Source organism: Columba livia, chromosome 6 (genome assembly GCF_036013475.1).
Source record: "Columba livia isolate bColLiv1 breed racing homer chromosome 6, bColLiv1.pat.W.v2, whole genome shotgun sequence".
In the NCBI taxonomy this organism is placed as follows: Eukaryota; Metazoa; Chordata; class Aves; order Columbiformes; family Columbidae; genus Columba; species Columba livia.
In genome coordinates this window covers 13894043-13908744 of record NC_088607.1, presented here as the reverse complement: position 1 = coordinate 13908744, position 14702 = coordinate 13894043, and the positions used below count along the sequence as shown (strand labels likewise).

At 45.6% G+C, this 14702-nt stretch overlaps 1 protein-coding gene across 2 annotated transcripts in view; it reads left to right on the top strand.

Annotated features, from left to right (window-relative positions):
* Nucleotides 1-14610, top strand: part of CNNM2 (cyclin and CBS domain divalent metal cation transport mediator 2) — a 121486-nt gene extending 106876 nt beyond the window's left edge. The window contains exons 5-8 of one of the 2 annotated variants that reach the window (XM_021295875.2): nucleotides 3042-3135; nucleotides 5601-5666; nucleotides 9414-9598; nucleotides 11850-14610. In XM_021295875.2, coding sequence (XP_021151550.2) covers nucleotides 3042-3135; nucleotides 5601-5666; nucleotides 9414-9598; nucleotides 11850-12059 — 555 coding nt within the window. In that variant the 3' untranslated portion in view covers nucleotides 12060-14610. The remainder of the gene's footprint in view (nucleotides 1-3041; nucleotides 3136-5600; nucleotides 5667-9413; nucleotides 9599-11849) is intronic. The other variant, XM_065067128.1, reaches the window with a different exon arrangement.
* The last annotated feature ends 92 nt before the right edge of the window (nucleotides 14611-14702 follow it).

The window sequence follows — 14702 nt, the reverse complement described above, 5'->3', positions numbered from 1 at the left end:
GCATTGTTTGGAAAACAGGGCTGCAAAAAATGCCATGGCATAGGAGCTTGGCCAGAATGCTGTCCTAATGCATTTTTTTCCCCTTTGCAAAAGGAAGCACGGGGAGTTCGACAGTTTAGAGAAACGACATTTTTCCGTGCAGTTTTGAGGTCTGTACCTTTGGTGTTGAGAAGCGCAGGTTTCGGTGGGGACATGGCACCACCTGCTGAACGGCTGCCACCTCCTGCCACAGGCCCTGCGGTTCATGGGTGCCCTGCCATCCAAGCACTCACCCTACCCCGAGGTTGCTGCATTTGGGGGGTTTTAGGTTGCTCCCTTAGGTGGTGTGGAAGGACGGTTTTCTGCTTGTTCTGTACAGGATTGCTTCCAGTGCTGCTGTCTCCCAGGTCTTGTCACTCGAGAGGAACGCTTGAGTGGCTACGTAAAGCTGTATACAGAAACTTCGCTTCCATCTAGCACCGTTTGAGCAGGAGCAGCCCTTTGAGATTTTGCTGGAAATGCGCTTGTGTTTCTATCCTGGATAACTGTAATCAGTTTTAGTTATAAAAACACAAGCATCATAGCTAAAGTAGAAATACAGGGCTTGAAATATTCCTTAACGTGACCTTAAAAAGAAAGGGGGGGGGGTGGGAAAGGGTTTTAAACAATGTCAGTGATAAACAATGAAGAAAGCACTGGAATATGGTATTGTGGATTCATCATACTTCTCTTTTAAAAAGGGATTAATTTTTTAAAGTGTTTGAGGAGCCACTGGTAGTTCTTTGCTCTTTCTTATTTGCTGAATTGTTGCGATCTGAAATATTCCAGAGGCAAGATAACGTTCCTGAATGAGGTAATGCTGAAAAGATATAAATGGAGGACATGTACGATACAAAAGAACAGTCAGTTCTTTCTGAGCTATTCTTCAATCAATAAATATTTAGCAACAACAATATGCTGGCTCCATAATTTGGAAAAGTGAGTCTTGCAGTGCATACTAAAAAATGGTAAAAAGGTTCATTCTGCAAGGATCAAGAGAGTATAAATATTCTGCTTTTGTTACTTAAATGATCTTGGACTTACTCTTGGTCTCCTGATGTAAGAAAATACTTTCACAGTAAAAGCATGCCAGAACACAAGTAAATATCTATTCTATGCATGAAATTTACCACTTTAATCTCTGTAGAGTTACTGTTTTAGCTGGAATGTCACCCGTTTGCATCAGCTTTTCTCTTAGCTAATGGGAAGTTATTCTGTAGTAGTCTGAGGTTTGTTTTTATCATTGTGGTTTTTTTTTAAAGTTCCTGTTAGAACATTAAACAGTAGAAAACCAGAAACGATACGTGCATGCTTTTAAACAGGGCAGAGCACATCTAGTAGCGTGCATGGGGAATTCTTACCAGCTTTTCAGCTGCTGTGACTGTGCCAAGCGTGCCTGGTCTTCATGTGGCCACCGCTGGGAAGCCAGGAGGGGCTGCGGGTGCTGATGGAGCAATATGCTTGGCACTGAAATTCAACTCCTGCTAGTTACCAGTTTGTAGCTTTTTAGATACTAACTCTAGGCTGACTGCATGTGAAGATCAAAGCTCACTTGTGTATGTATTTTGGAGACCTAGTCTTGGCTGGTGAATAACTACCAGCAGTAAGTAGGTTGAGAGCTGTGTTTATAGCCAGTCTTTGTCTGGGTGATGAAATTGGACCTCTTGGAAGGCTTATAATGAACAAATAAGCTACTTATTTGTGCTGTGGAGTGAAATTGGTTTTAAAAGGGACTATATGAAGTTGTTGCTTGTGATAGCAGGAAAGTGGATTTGTGAGCTAGGCACTCTCTTCCTGCTAGGTAGATTTTTGTGGTTTTTCTCATCTGGGACAGTTAGACAAAGTGGCTTGGTATCAGGTCTCATGCAGGCTGAGTTCATTTTCATGTCTCTCTGCCTCAGTACGGTACTATAAAGTTAAAGGCATGATTATTTATTTTAAATGGTACTTAATGAAATAAACACACAGGAACTCATTTTGACCCAATTTGGTCCAGTCGATATTCAGTTTACCTACTACACATGGGATAGGCAGTCTCGCTGCCCTTTCCAACCTAGCCAGAGGGAAAGCATTGCACGGAATTACGTTGTTTGCCTGAAATCCAAACATTTGTGTTGTTCAGCCACAAAGCTGCATGAGATTTCTGTCTGCAGCGGTGTGCTGTAGCTTTCAGTGCAGCACCAGTAGGGGTGGATGGATGTGAAAAACAGGCCCCATTAAGAAGCCAATTATTTTTGGCTAATCATTTACCAAAGTAACTGGGATGTTGATATGGTGGGTTCTGCTCCAGAGTCCCTTGTAGGATGTGATATTAAACATTTGGCTCATCCCACATCAGAAACAAGTACACTTGTGTGATAGTGTGGTTTTGTGCAGCTTGGGAAGCCCTGAGGGTCCTTCTAGGTAAAACCCTGCGAAAGAGAAAGATCTTAAGTTAAGGGTACTGACGTATGTAAAAAAGTGCTAGAAACCAAGAAAACCAAAGTAGCTCCAAGACTGATCCTTCAGGAATAAGGGCTTTGTTTCTGTAGGAATCTCATAGTTGAAAGCAGCCAGCCTCCTCATGTTTTGTCTCCCTTCTCCTTTTCCTGTGGTTGTGTTAGAAGGGACTTTTTGTGAATGTGAGCTGTGGCCCAAAATGTCGGGGTGTCTCAAGACCCCAGGTGACTGTGCTACATATAAACTTGTGTTTCCGGGGGAGTATTTTTTCCCTCTGCGTTGAGGGAAAGCAGCCTGGCAACACCTGAAGCAGGGCAGCAGTACCACCACAAAACACCACTGTGATCCCGTTCCTCTACAGGGTCTTAGCTGGCCATAGGGCACCAAAGACCATGATAGATCAGGGAACAGGAGAGTATTGCCCTCCAGGGTCTGTCCCTGTTTAAGCACTGCTACAAACTGCAGGGACCATGACACTGCATAGGAACGTCAGGCAAAACCAGCTTTCAGGGCTCAAGTCTGGTCTTGTGACTCAAGACCTACGGTCCCTTTTAATTGCAGCTCTCTCTCATTTTCCTTAACAGGGGAAAGTGGAAGTGGAGGCTGGGAAAGAGGGGATGAAGTTTGAAGCTGGTGCTTTTTCCTACTATGGGGTGATGGCCCTCACAGCATCACCAGGTATGTCCTCTTACCTTCTGCTTCTGGAATGCGCTCCTGCACAAGCCTGGGAGTGTGGCAGGAGGCGGCTGCACAGGGTGTCTGTCCCCCCTGCCGTGTCTGTGGGGCTGAGGTAACCGATAGCTCTTTGCCAGCGAAGCCGCCTGCCTGGCACAGTGTCCTGGCAGGGACCGGGCCGGTGGCAGCGCTGGCTCCGAAACCCGGTGGCTGGCAGGGGTTTGCCAGCTCCCAGAGGATGCGAGTGTTGGCCTTAGCGAGTGATGTGTTTGCGGGAGGACAGCTGTGTGGTTTTCTCAGGGTAGCGTAACGGGGATTGAATTAGCGGGAATAAATAATTAGTGGCAGAGGGACATCTAGTGGTGCACATACAAACGCCTGACTAGTTTGGGGATGGTTCACTTTACCACTCTTGCTTCTAAAGCCGTCTTGAGGAAAAGGAGAGCAGCGGTGCAAGAAAAGAGATTGCTCCCGTCAGCTTGTGTGGAAACATAACTGAGAAAATCAGAAGTGGGGAGAGCTGGGGCCTGAGGACGAGGTGTGAGCCTGTTCCCACCACGCTGTGAGCCAGTTCCCGGAGCACACGCAGCACAAACCACAACCACACAGGTGCAGGCTAGGGGATTGTTTTATAATCTGCCAAGAGCAGGCTCCAGTGCTGTGTTTCAGCATTCAGTGATGTATTTTGGTGCCAGCAGTGTCACTGCTAAGATTTCAACTGGGAATCCACAGCCCTGCTGGGGAGAGCTGTGGCACTGGTGCTGGCGTTGGCCGACTGCTGACACAAAGCTGCTTGCTCAGCTGCAGGGAGAGACATTTCTCGTACTGAAATTGGGTCCTCCTGTTGCATCAGGGTTCGTGTTCCACTTGAGAGGCAGCTTGTTTTAGTTGCACACTTGTGAGCACTCCCTTTACGTGTGTGTACCTATGAGTATGTACATTAGTGAACGGCGTTGGAATTAAAATTATTTTGTAAGTTTTGAGTATAGCCTCATTAAACTCTACAGACATCAGCAGTTCTCTCGGACACGTGAGCTCCCTGCTAAAGGCAAGACTAATTCTTCCTTAATTAGGTGCACTTAAATTTGATCAGTCTAGCTTAAAATTTCTGAGTCTTGACAGATTTGGAAGCGTGCAGAGCACTGGGTGGATTTTATCTGAGCGGTAGCAGCATTGTTCACGACAAATCCTGACACGTGTGTGTCTGCAACCGCATCATACCCTCAGCTTCACAGCTCAGCTTTTGCAGTATGGGCCAGGCACGGAGCTGGGTTAGGCATGGTCACTTCTCTCCTACCAGACCTACGCTTGGAAATCATCACGCTTGTGGCATCTCTGTTTTGCCAGCATTATTCATTTTGGATGTTTTCATGAGTTTTTTTATTCGTGTTGCTGACTGTCCCCACAAACATGCCAGCTGCCTCAAGTCCTGTGAGGTCAAATATTCTCCCCTTCGCATGCCATGAAATCCATCTTGGATTTTGTCATGTCAAACTTAAGGATACGCACCATTTAAAATTCATCTGGGCCAACCTTGCATTCATTTACCTTCAGCTGGTTGGCTTTTTACAAGTAGCAAACCCCTTATTTTGCTGGCATTCCCTTCAGGTTTTAGAGAATTTGTTTTATGATGTCTTGCAGCATCCTGAGATTTCTGTTAGGATGAGCTCATAAAACAAATTCCTGTTGCTTTGTGTAGCCAGGAAAGTGAGAGTATAAGTTGTTGCAGAACAAGAGAAAACTGCTCTTTCCTGTCTTCTCATTAGACTCCGTGTGCCTGCCCTCCCCACCTGGAATGTGAAGTCAGTAAACAAACAAACCAAAACAACAACAAAACAAACAAACAAAACAAAAACAAGCAAAAATCCCCAAACCAAAACAAAAACCTAAACCAAACAATGACAACAAAGAGGGAAGCTTTTTCTTTAACTACAGCTGGGGAGGGATTTGCAGTAAGGATGAGCAGTATGTTGCCCATCCTGACAGGGACGAGCTTGGAAAATCACAACCTCGCTTGACGTTTTACTGGAAACTTGAAGAACTATGAAGTATCATTTGGTTTTATTTCTGTTTTTGTTTGACTCCCATAAGGAACAGAGCCCACGAAAGCGCTCTGGCTTGATCTAGCTCTTTGCTTTCCAGGCTGGAGTAGGCACCCCTGCTCCTTTTGAGCTATTTTAAAACTGAGCGTACCTTGCTGGGCAGTTCTGTCTTGGATGATCATTCAAATTAGCATGTGAAAATTGTTCACTTCACTGTAATTCCTTAGGCTTGTTTTTTGGTTTATTCCTAAAATTGTTTAATTGTCTCTTTTTTTTTTCTTTTGTTTTAACCCTTTACTTTTCCACAGTTGATTTGCACTTTTGGTTTTAGTTCTTCAGTGTGTGAACTGGCTCCTTCCCCTGTCGAGTGTGGATAGCTGCCGCCCTTCTGGTTGTGATCTCATCCTTTTTCTCTCCCTCTTCTAGTTCCCTTGTCCCTGTCTCGTACCTTTGTTGTCAGCAGAACAGAGTTGTTAGCAGCAGGTTCTCCAGGTAAATCCGCATGTTTCTATTTTCACCATTCTTGTGACTGCCCTGATGCCATAAAACGTCAGCTGCAGTCTGTATTTATCTGACCCCTTTGCTCGTTAGAAGTCCAGCACAGAGTTATGCCGCGCAGGTAGGTATCCCGAGCTTTCGTTTATGGTAACTGGCAGCAACACGACAGAGTCATCAAAGCAGAAACAGCTAAAAACACGTTGAAGAAAATGTATTTGATAATGTGTGCTTGTTCTTGTTTCTCATATGTACGCTGGTGGAAAATTAGGGATATTTTTTAAAAGAAGGTATTCTCCCCCAAACTGAGGCTTAAAAAATGCAGAAGAAAATGCATTTGGCAAAGGAGAATGTCTGCTGCTAAACTGCCATAAAAGGAAAGCTTCTTTAATGAAAGACTTCCTGTATTCTCATACGGTTAAATTCTATGGTTTGTATACAGTCTGACCATTTCAATTCCTCAAAAGCTTTGAGCTTTCTCTCAGTGACGTTAATGCCAGGGACCAGCACGGTGATTTACTGAGTGGACGGATTTGCAATGGAATGTGCAAGAAGGTTGTGGGACCTCCTGTGGGGTTTTCTGGTTCCCATTTTGGTTAAGACCTTTCCTTGCTGAATAATGAAGTTGACTGACACAGAAATCCCTTTGGAGAGCTGAGACCAAGGAGTGAACAAACTGGGCCAAAAAGAGCTCTGAGATGTGGCCGAGTGGTTGGAAATTGGGAAGGGTCGGGAACTGAGCTTTGCAGACAGGGCACGCACAGAGTAGTTGAGAAAAATGGAAACCCATCAAGGAAGGCTGGAGGAAGGGGAGAATCCTAAAATAGTTTGGGCCACAGTGGGCGTATTTCTGCCTTTTGAAATCTCTTTCAGATGACATGTGCCTTTCCCTAGACCTAAAAGCAAACAAGATAATGATATGCATATTTAAGTGAAATGTCTCCTAAACATTAGTACATATCATGCATTTCATAAACTTTCACCATCTGCTTCCTCTATTTTCCCTCTTCTTTTTTTTGCTTTTGACAATGTATTTCACCATCAATCCTTAAATTAGTCTCATGCACATTCCAAACAAACTACAGGTTGTTGCCCTGCAGGGGAGTTTTTTTCCTTCCCTGTTAAAGTTTCCTATGGCTGAACTTCAAAGAAGGGGGAGAAATTTAATCTTTCTTTAATTAAAGTACCTGATGGCTTTCTTTTAAGCTCGGGGGCTTTGATTGTCTTTTTTACCTTGGTTCTTTTGTTTTGCCAGGTCGTCTTGTATTTTTTTTTCCTTGCTACGAATAAGTATACCCTTTGCACATGCACATTGTTTCCAACAGAAATGCCAAGCATATTTTCCTAGCTTTTTCCCCAACTGAAAAAAAAAAAGAAAAAAAAGAATCAATAGTGAAAATAATAATGGGAAGAATCTCCTTTGACAGGAACTGATATGGTAAGCCTGGTCACTATGACAGTGTGGTACCAGTTTTGATGAAACCTGGACTTTCTACTGGGTCCTCCTAAAAAGGATCCTATAGTTTAACCCCAAATTCATAACACAGTTGTACTGATGTCTGTCTTGTGGTTTGTGCTCTTCATCCTTTACGTAGGAAGGTGAGGAGTATGGAAAAACCTGGGTAGAAAAGATCTGTCCAGATGTGGGCTGGCCTGCTGGAGGGGGCCGGACGCTGCCGCCAACACAGACCTGCCTGGTGCTCCTCTGTCATCTGCCCTTTCTCTGTCTTTCCTTCTTCATTAGCTTCTCTTCTCCCTCCCTGACTTGTACGTGGGCCACAAGTGATGTACTTTCCCTCAGATTTTTAATAATCATACTTCTTTGTTCTGCCCCTTTGTCTCACCTGTCCTTTAGATATAGATATAAATTAGATAGGTACATATAGAAATGATTTCACAGCATCACAGAATGTTTTGTCATGTTGCTCTCTGTCCTTCTTTGGTTTTTATTAGTAATGTGCTGTAAGAGCCCTGGTGAAAGAAAGGGCAGATGCAAGTCAGACTAGTGTAAAGCTGTTCCAGATGGAAACCTTTATCCTGAGCAGCAGTGATGCTGTTCTTGTCACACACAGCCGTGCTTTGTGTATGCAGGTGGGACAGACAAATTCCCTCAGCCTTCACAGGGCCTTGTTCTCCAGTGGTGCTTACAGCATCAAGCCCTCTGCGCGGATGGAGGTTTGGCTGCTGGCCGCGGTTGCTGCAGCCTGCTGTGGCCTTCCAGACGGCAAGTTGCTGTGGAGGAAAACCTCACAGGGCTGCGAGCGCTTCCCTCTAAGCCTGTAGCCGATGTTGCCATAGGGACCTGCGCTAATTCCATAGTGCAGAAACGGCAGAAAAATTGCCGAGTGGTCAGAACATGTATTTTTTGGTTCCCTTTTCTAAAATCGAAGGAAGGATGACATCAGAGGGATTTTAAATGGGAAATAAAAAACAGGGCAATTCTGCCTTGTATCTAGAAGCATCTAAAATGTTTAGGAAAGGTTAAATGCAGAGATGTAGAATGGACTGTGTCATTTGGGCAAGGAGAGGTTGTATTTACAGTGATTAAGTAGCAGAGGCAGGGTTGAATTTTAGGGAGTGCTTTTTTTAGACGTAAGTTCATATATGTAGTAAACTCTTCAAAAAAGAATTTTAAAAGCTTGCAAGTATACTGTTGCTGATTAGCTTGAAGAGGCTCTATATTTTAAGATAATATGAAAGTGATCTTTCAGCTGAGAGTGGGGGTCACATGGTGGGTGGCAGGGTTTACATCAAGTTTCAGTTTGGAATGGCTGGATGAAATTTAACGGCACTAAGATCCCAAAATTCGCCAGTCTCAAAGACGGTTCTTTGATCCGTGTGTACTGCGTGTGCGCGCAGGGAGTAGCCATCTGTCAGAGGGCTTGGGGTCTCTCTGGGGATGCACCTCTGCCCTCCTGTCTGCTGGGTCACTGCGTGGGTGGGAGCTGGGGGTGCAAAATGCCTGTGGCTTGCTGAAAGCACATTTACTTGAGATAAACAGTGGCCGGTCACACTCACAGGGGACAACTGCAAGATTTTTCAAGTGAAATCCTGCAGTGCTTAAAGGCCAGTGGTGGAAAATGATGTCTCTAGTTTACCCCTTTCTTGGACACAGATTTTTCTCTGTAGCATGGACTGTTTTCCTTGTTTTGCTGGCTGGCATGTATCACATGGAGCTTGCTTTCCTCCACTGAGTTTTTGCCCCTTCAAGCGCTGGGAGGTACTAGAGGAAATGTCGAAGTAATCATCATGTGGAGTGCACTTTGATCCACTTACGAATTTGAAAATGTCTGCTCTAACTCAGGGAACGAGGCATATGTAGGTACCAGGTGGAGTAAAAGGGAGTAAGAGTTAGCTGGGGCTGACTGTGGATGAAAGGTCTGGTATGGAGTTAACGATGATAAATCATTAAGGAAAAAGGATCTATTAAGCATAGTCTGCCTATCAAGAGCTCCCACCAGCAGCAGGACTGTGACCAGCGGAGCACAGGCCATGTCCATCGCAGCATTAACAAAACCAGGTTTGTTTAGGGCATACTCGGTGATGTCAACTACCAGCTCTGTACTCAAAATGTACTCTTTTTCAGGTTAATTTGGTTGTCTGGCTGCATGTCTAGTTATAAGTGGATTAAGTGTTTGCAGTTCTTTTGTGCCACATCATGATTCATTATGTCCCTTTGAAACTGCTGACTTCAAAGGTTTTGTACCTGATTTAAGAAATCTCTCACTCTTGCCTGTTTCTCAGCTGAAAACAAGTCTCCACCTCGGCCCTGTGGCTTGAATCACTCAGACTCTTTAAACCGAGGTGATCGCATCGATGCAGTGACACCAACGTTAGGGAGCAGCAACAACCAGCTGAACGCCTCTTTCCTCCAAGTGTACGTTCCGGACTACTCAGTGAAAGCACTCACAGACATTCAGTTTGTCAAGGTAGGAAAAAAGCTGGAAAGGCCCCTCTGGAAAGCTGTGCTTGGCTGGTAGAATGGGGAGCCTGGGGAAGGGAGGTCCCACTAGCTCTGTGAGTAAATAGGATTGTGAAAGCAGCTGTTTAAAAATCACTTAAAATTACTTTTTCTCAGTATCTGCTGTCTATCAATTTGTCTTCACTGTTCCTCTCATCTAGACCTGTGAGCAGATTGGTCACGTAAGTTTCTGGTTTTCAGGTCCCTCGAGGAACGATTATAGAAAATAACCTCTCTCTGCTTTTAGTCTTGAAAGGTGTATCCTTGTGAAGCCTTCGGAGCCACCTGAAGTGGAGATCCTTCATTATCAGTGTCCTTTTCTAAAGGAGACGTTTTCTGCTGCTTGCAGTTTTTATTCACTTTTGATTTTGGTTTCAGTTTGGGGTTCTTGATCTAACTTTCCGACTTGTCATCCTTCTTCTGCTTGGAGAAGTCTTGGACATTTCTCTTTATCTTAACTTCACATGTTAGGCTCATGTCTCATACTACCAGTGAGTTGCTGCATGAATACAGCTCTGCCCCCAGCATGGTGCATCCCACGCTGAAATGTGTGCGAGTCCTGTGGGATGAGAAATGTTGCTGAGCTGAGGAACAGCAAATGCTGGCAACAGTTCTAGCCCAGCTGGGACTCCAGGGAAGCTGATGTCCCATGGCCAGAAGTTGACCTTGATGCTTTTCTTAAATAAAGTGCATGTTCACAGTTTCTTTGTATGTAACTCCAGTGATTTGTGAACTCAACTTCTGTCAAAGTTAATTCAATATTAAGAGTGTGAAATAGAGCAGAAATACTAGAATGCTAAATCAATTATTCCGCAGGCAAATTTTAAAAGGAGAGTACAGTCTTGCATTCCAAACTTGACAAATGCAAGTGTTGTGGCTGGTGGTTCAAGCCTTCAAGGTTTAGATCAGTAAATATTTACCACCGGGCAAGTGATTCTGGCTACAGGTTTCAAGGGCTGATCTGCTGTACAGAGCAGCTGCTCTTCTTTTGCTGGGTTATGTGGCGTCCAACTCTCACTGCGTTCATACCGAGGCTGATGAATGCTGAACTCTGGTGTCTCTGCAATCAGACTCACACACCTCTTTTTGCGTCACTCTGCTTCACACATAGGACAGAGTACTCAAAATTAGTGTTTTCACTGTGCCACATGGGCGTTTATTCAGTTAATACCTTGTAAGCCAGGGCCGTGACCTGCTCGTGCATGTTTGGATTTCGCTTTTGGATTTGTGACCTGGTGTGTCTGACTCTCTCCATTTCCAGTCCCTCTCTTGTGTTGCTGCTGAAACTTTTCTGAAGTTTCTAAAGTTTCAAACTTTTTGAAAGTTTCTAAAGTTTTCTAAAAGCCCTGTTTCACCTCTTGCACCTTCCTGCCTGCTGTGGTAGCCCACTGCTGTGGTAGCCCACTGCTGTGGTAGCCCACTGCTGTGGTAGCCCACTGCTGTGGTCGCACACAGGGCTGCCAGCGCATGTGCATCCCACTGCCTGTCCTGGCTGAGGTCGCCAACTTGGAGGAGTTTACGGGGCTGAACCTTGTGGTTCCAGGAGGAGTTCTCCCCTCTACCACCATATGCAGCAATATGGGGCCATAGGTTTCCTTTCCTCCAGGGCATCATGGGCAGTAATGCTCTGTGTTCTAGGCCAGCTCCTGTCATGACTGTTCCGCTGAGTGCAGCCAGCTCTTGCAGAGGCCGGTTGCTGATTTGGTCTCATCTCTGTGGAAATCCCAATCTTTTCTAGAATTGAATGCCCTTATGTGTCAGAATAAGGCTGTAACTCCTGCTGCGGTAGCTGGCCTAGACAAGAGCAGTAATGCTTGTACCCTCTGGCTCTGTGGGGACACCTAGAGCCTCACCAGGAGCTCACTGATGTTGGGAAAAAGACTTCACTGAACTCTGATTCTGCCCTAAAAATTTGCATGGTTAGAAGGAAATGGAGATCAGATTTAAAAATCTCAGCAGAGGAATAAATCCCTGCCTTTGAACAGCATGGTGGTGGCACAGCTCTGCGCTTCCACCCTGTCTGTGGAAATGTCACCATGCCGTGGGGTTGAGTTGGGATGCTCTAGGCTTGCAAAGCACAGGGATGTTTTATAGGAACAGGTAAACAGGGGTTGAAGTGTGATCATCTGGGAAGGGAGGGCACTTTAATTTCACAGTGTGTCCCACGGGAAACACAAAAGTGTGACTGTCTGGTTTTGTTCCTTCTGTGCTTGGAGCAGATCTCAAGACAGCAGTACCAAAATGCCCTGATGGCATCCCGGATGGACAAAACACCTCAGTCCTCGGACAGTGAAAACACTAAAATCGAACTGACTCTTACGGAGCTGCATGACGGTTTGCCGGACGAGACAGCAAACCTGCTGAACGAGCAGAACTGTGTGACTCACAACAAGCCCAACCACAGTATGCACAGCGAAGGGGCCATCTAGGAGCTGACTCCCCACGACCCGCCCGTCCCATCTCCTCAGCAGGACCAGCCCTCGCTCCTTCCTGCCTCCTCCCCGAGTGTGAACACCGTTAGTATGTGCTTGCAACACTGTGCTGCATCCAGTGTTCTGAGACCAAAGACTTTTGCATCCGTTCTGGGAGCAGAAGAGGAAGAAACAGGAAGAAAGGAGCAAAGAGCAAGACAAAGAGACTAAAGCCCCAAGCGTACTTTGGGAATGGTGAGCCACCCTTGAGAACGGTGAAAATACTTCTTGCAAAGTAGAATCATGTTTATTTTTTACCTGTATTTTTGATCCTTGTTGGGTTTTCCCTCCTCAAACATATATGGAGAAGTTTCAAAGCTCCTCCAGTTATTTTTTCAAGAGAGATCATGTTTTTAAAAAGTATTTTACAGAGTTTTAAATTGTTTCTGTCCCTCCCACACCTCAAATGGGCTCTGTTGTGGTTTTGTGAATTGGCTTTGGTGTCCTTAGGCCTCTTTTCACCCTTCATTGGTCCTTTTTGTTGCCCTGTGAAGAAGTTCATAACTGGTACTTGTATGTTATTTGTGTCATAAGAATGAGCAAGCTTCAAGGAACTTGTGGTTTCAGGCACCTGGAGGGCCAAGGGATGAGTATTATTATTATTATTACATTCTTCCAGTTAAGTTTCAGGGAAGGAGTGGTTACTTTAGTATTTAATGATCTCTCCAATTTCAGAAGGTTTCTTTGTAAAACAGGCAAAACATTGTTACACTTACAATTTTGTAACCTCCAAACACTTTGTGTATATTGAAGATGATACTGGGGGGAAGGAGTTAATTAGCAAAACTGCAGTCTTGTGAAATGAAAGCTGGGCCTAATTTTCCATAGCGAAGTAACTGGATGATTTTTCATTGATGTTCCTGACGATTGTATGGCGAAGTAATGCGTGCACCCCAAAATGACAAGCATTTAAGCTCTTGTGTGCCGTAGCAGTCTGCGCACCATTACCATGACCAGAGCAGATGTGTGGTCTTTGCTAAACGACAGAGAATATCAGTCCCTGTCCCCCATTCAGTCTCTAGTATTAACACAAAAAATGCTGCTACAGTTACGCCCAAAGTACATCCTCCAGGTGACAGTAAACCTCTGCCAGCGCAAGGGTGGGCTCTGCTGTGAGTCGGGACCATCCTGTCCTCCCCAAGAACTGACAAAGCTTTCCGGAAGCGAGCGTATTGCACTTCAGGGATTCGGAGGGGTTTGTTTCCAGGCTGTTCCCAGCCACGTTCCTTCCTTTGAGTGGATTCAGTGCATTTCCTTCTCTCTTGTCCCTTTTAACAGCCATTTGAGGTATGACCATGGTAGCAGAGCAGAGATTCTTCCACCCAGCTGCTGCTAGTTCGGGGCACCCTGTGTTGGGCAGGAGAAAACAGTTCCTGCACCCCAAAAACCTGAATGCAGACTGGGTGCCAGCAAGAGGCCCCCCATGGCGGTTGTGCATCACGCATTCCCTGCTCCCACAGGTGGAGTCCAAGTCCTCAAATGAAAAAAGTCTCCCTGATCCTCTCCCCTTTCAGTGCTGTCTCAAACAAAACGTGAATGTTTCCCTTGGTATCTGGAGAGACTAATAAATCAGGCATTGCAGTTTCTCTGTTTTGAAACCCTTTCATGGCCTCTGGCTATGTAGCATTTCCCTTCCTTTCTGTACATCCAGATAATCTCATCTGACCCTCAGAGAAGCCCCCAGCCCCAAATGCAGCTGCCAGCCCTCTCTGTGCCCGCACGCCTCTCCCATCTCTCCAGCTCACCGGCTGGGAAGGCACTTGCCACAAGGTCCCGTGGTCTGTCTTGGCAAAAGTGGCTGGAAAGGTGCGATATTTTGCTGCAGGGTGTCCTGGCAGGAAGGCGGAGTGCACGGTGTCAGAGCGGATTCAGCCTGTGTCTCCCCGAGAGCAGCCCCAAGTTCTGCTGTCCTCCCTGATGGGAGGGTGCACTTCTTCCTTGGAGCCACCCGTGAGGATGAAGTCCCCACAAGGGGGCAGAGAAATGGCGCGATATCTAACTTGTGCACCCAGCGAGGAGCAAACAGCGGGCCCAAACCCTTAATTTCACATTTAGCTTTTTATTAACTTTTTTTGAGTTCCATCTTAAAGTGTTTCCTTACTCTCCATCCTTGCTCTGATGTGCACGAGCCCACCACCACCAAGAGCTCAGCATCGGCACGGGCTGAGCTAGACCCTGCTTGTTCCCAGGGAGCTGCCGGTATTGCACCTTTCTTACAAAGCAAAATGTTGAGATGTTACAGCGTTTGTCCTCAGCGAGGGACTCACCTCGCCAGTTTTCCTCTAGCGTTGCTGAATGTAAAGGTTTGTTGGAAGTGTTTGACACAGTGGTGAACTTGAGATGCAGTATCCATTTTGTCAAACCTGCCGAAGGAGGGAAGGCTCAAGTCAAGGCAGCCTCTCTCTGCGACGAGGTTGCTCGCTGGATCTGACCTCTGCTTCTTGTGGCAGTTTTGGGTTTGTTTGAGTGTCTGTTTCCCTTTAAAAAAAAAAAGCAAAAAAAAAAAAGCCAGTTTTTCCAACCAAAGCCATGTGATCCCAAAGCAAATACCTCCTGCTTCTGCCCATGCTGCACTGTTCCAAAATTTGCAGGCGATTTTTT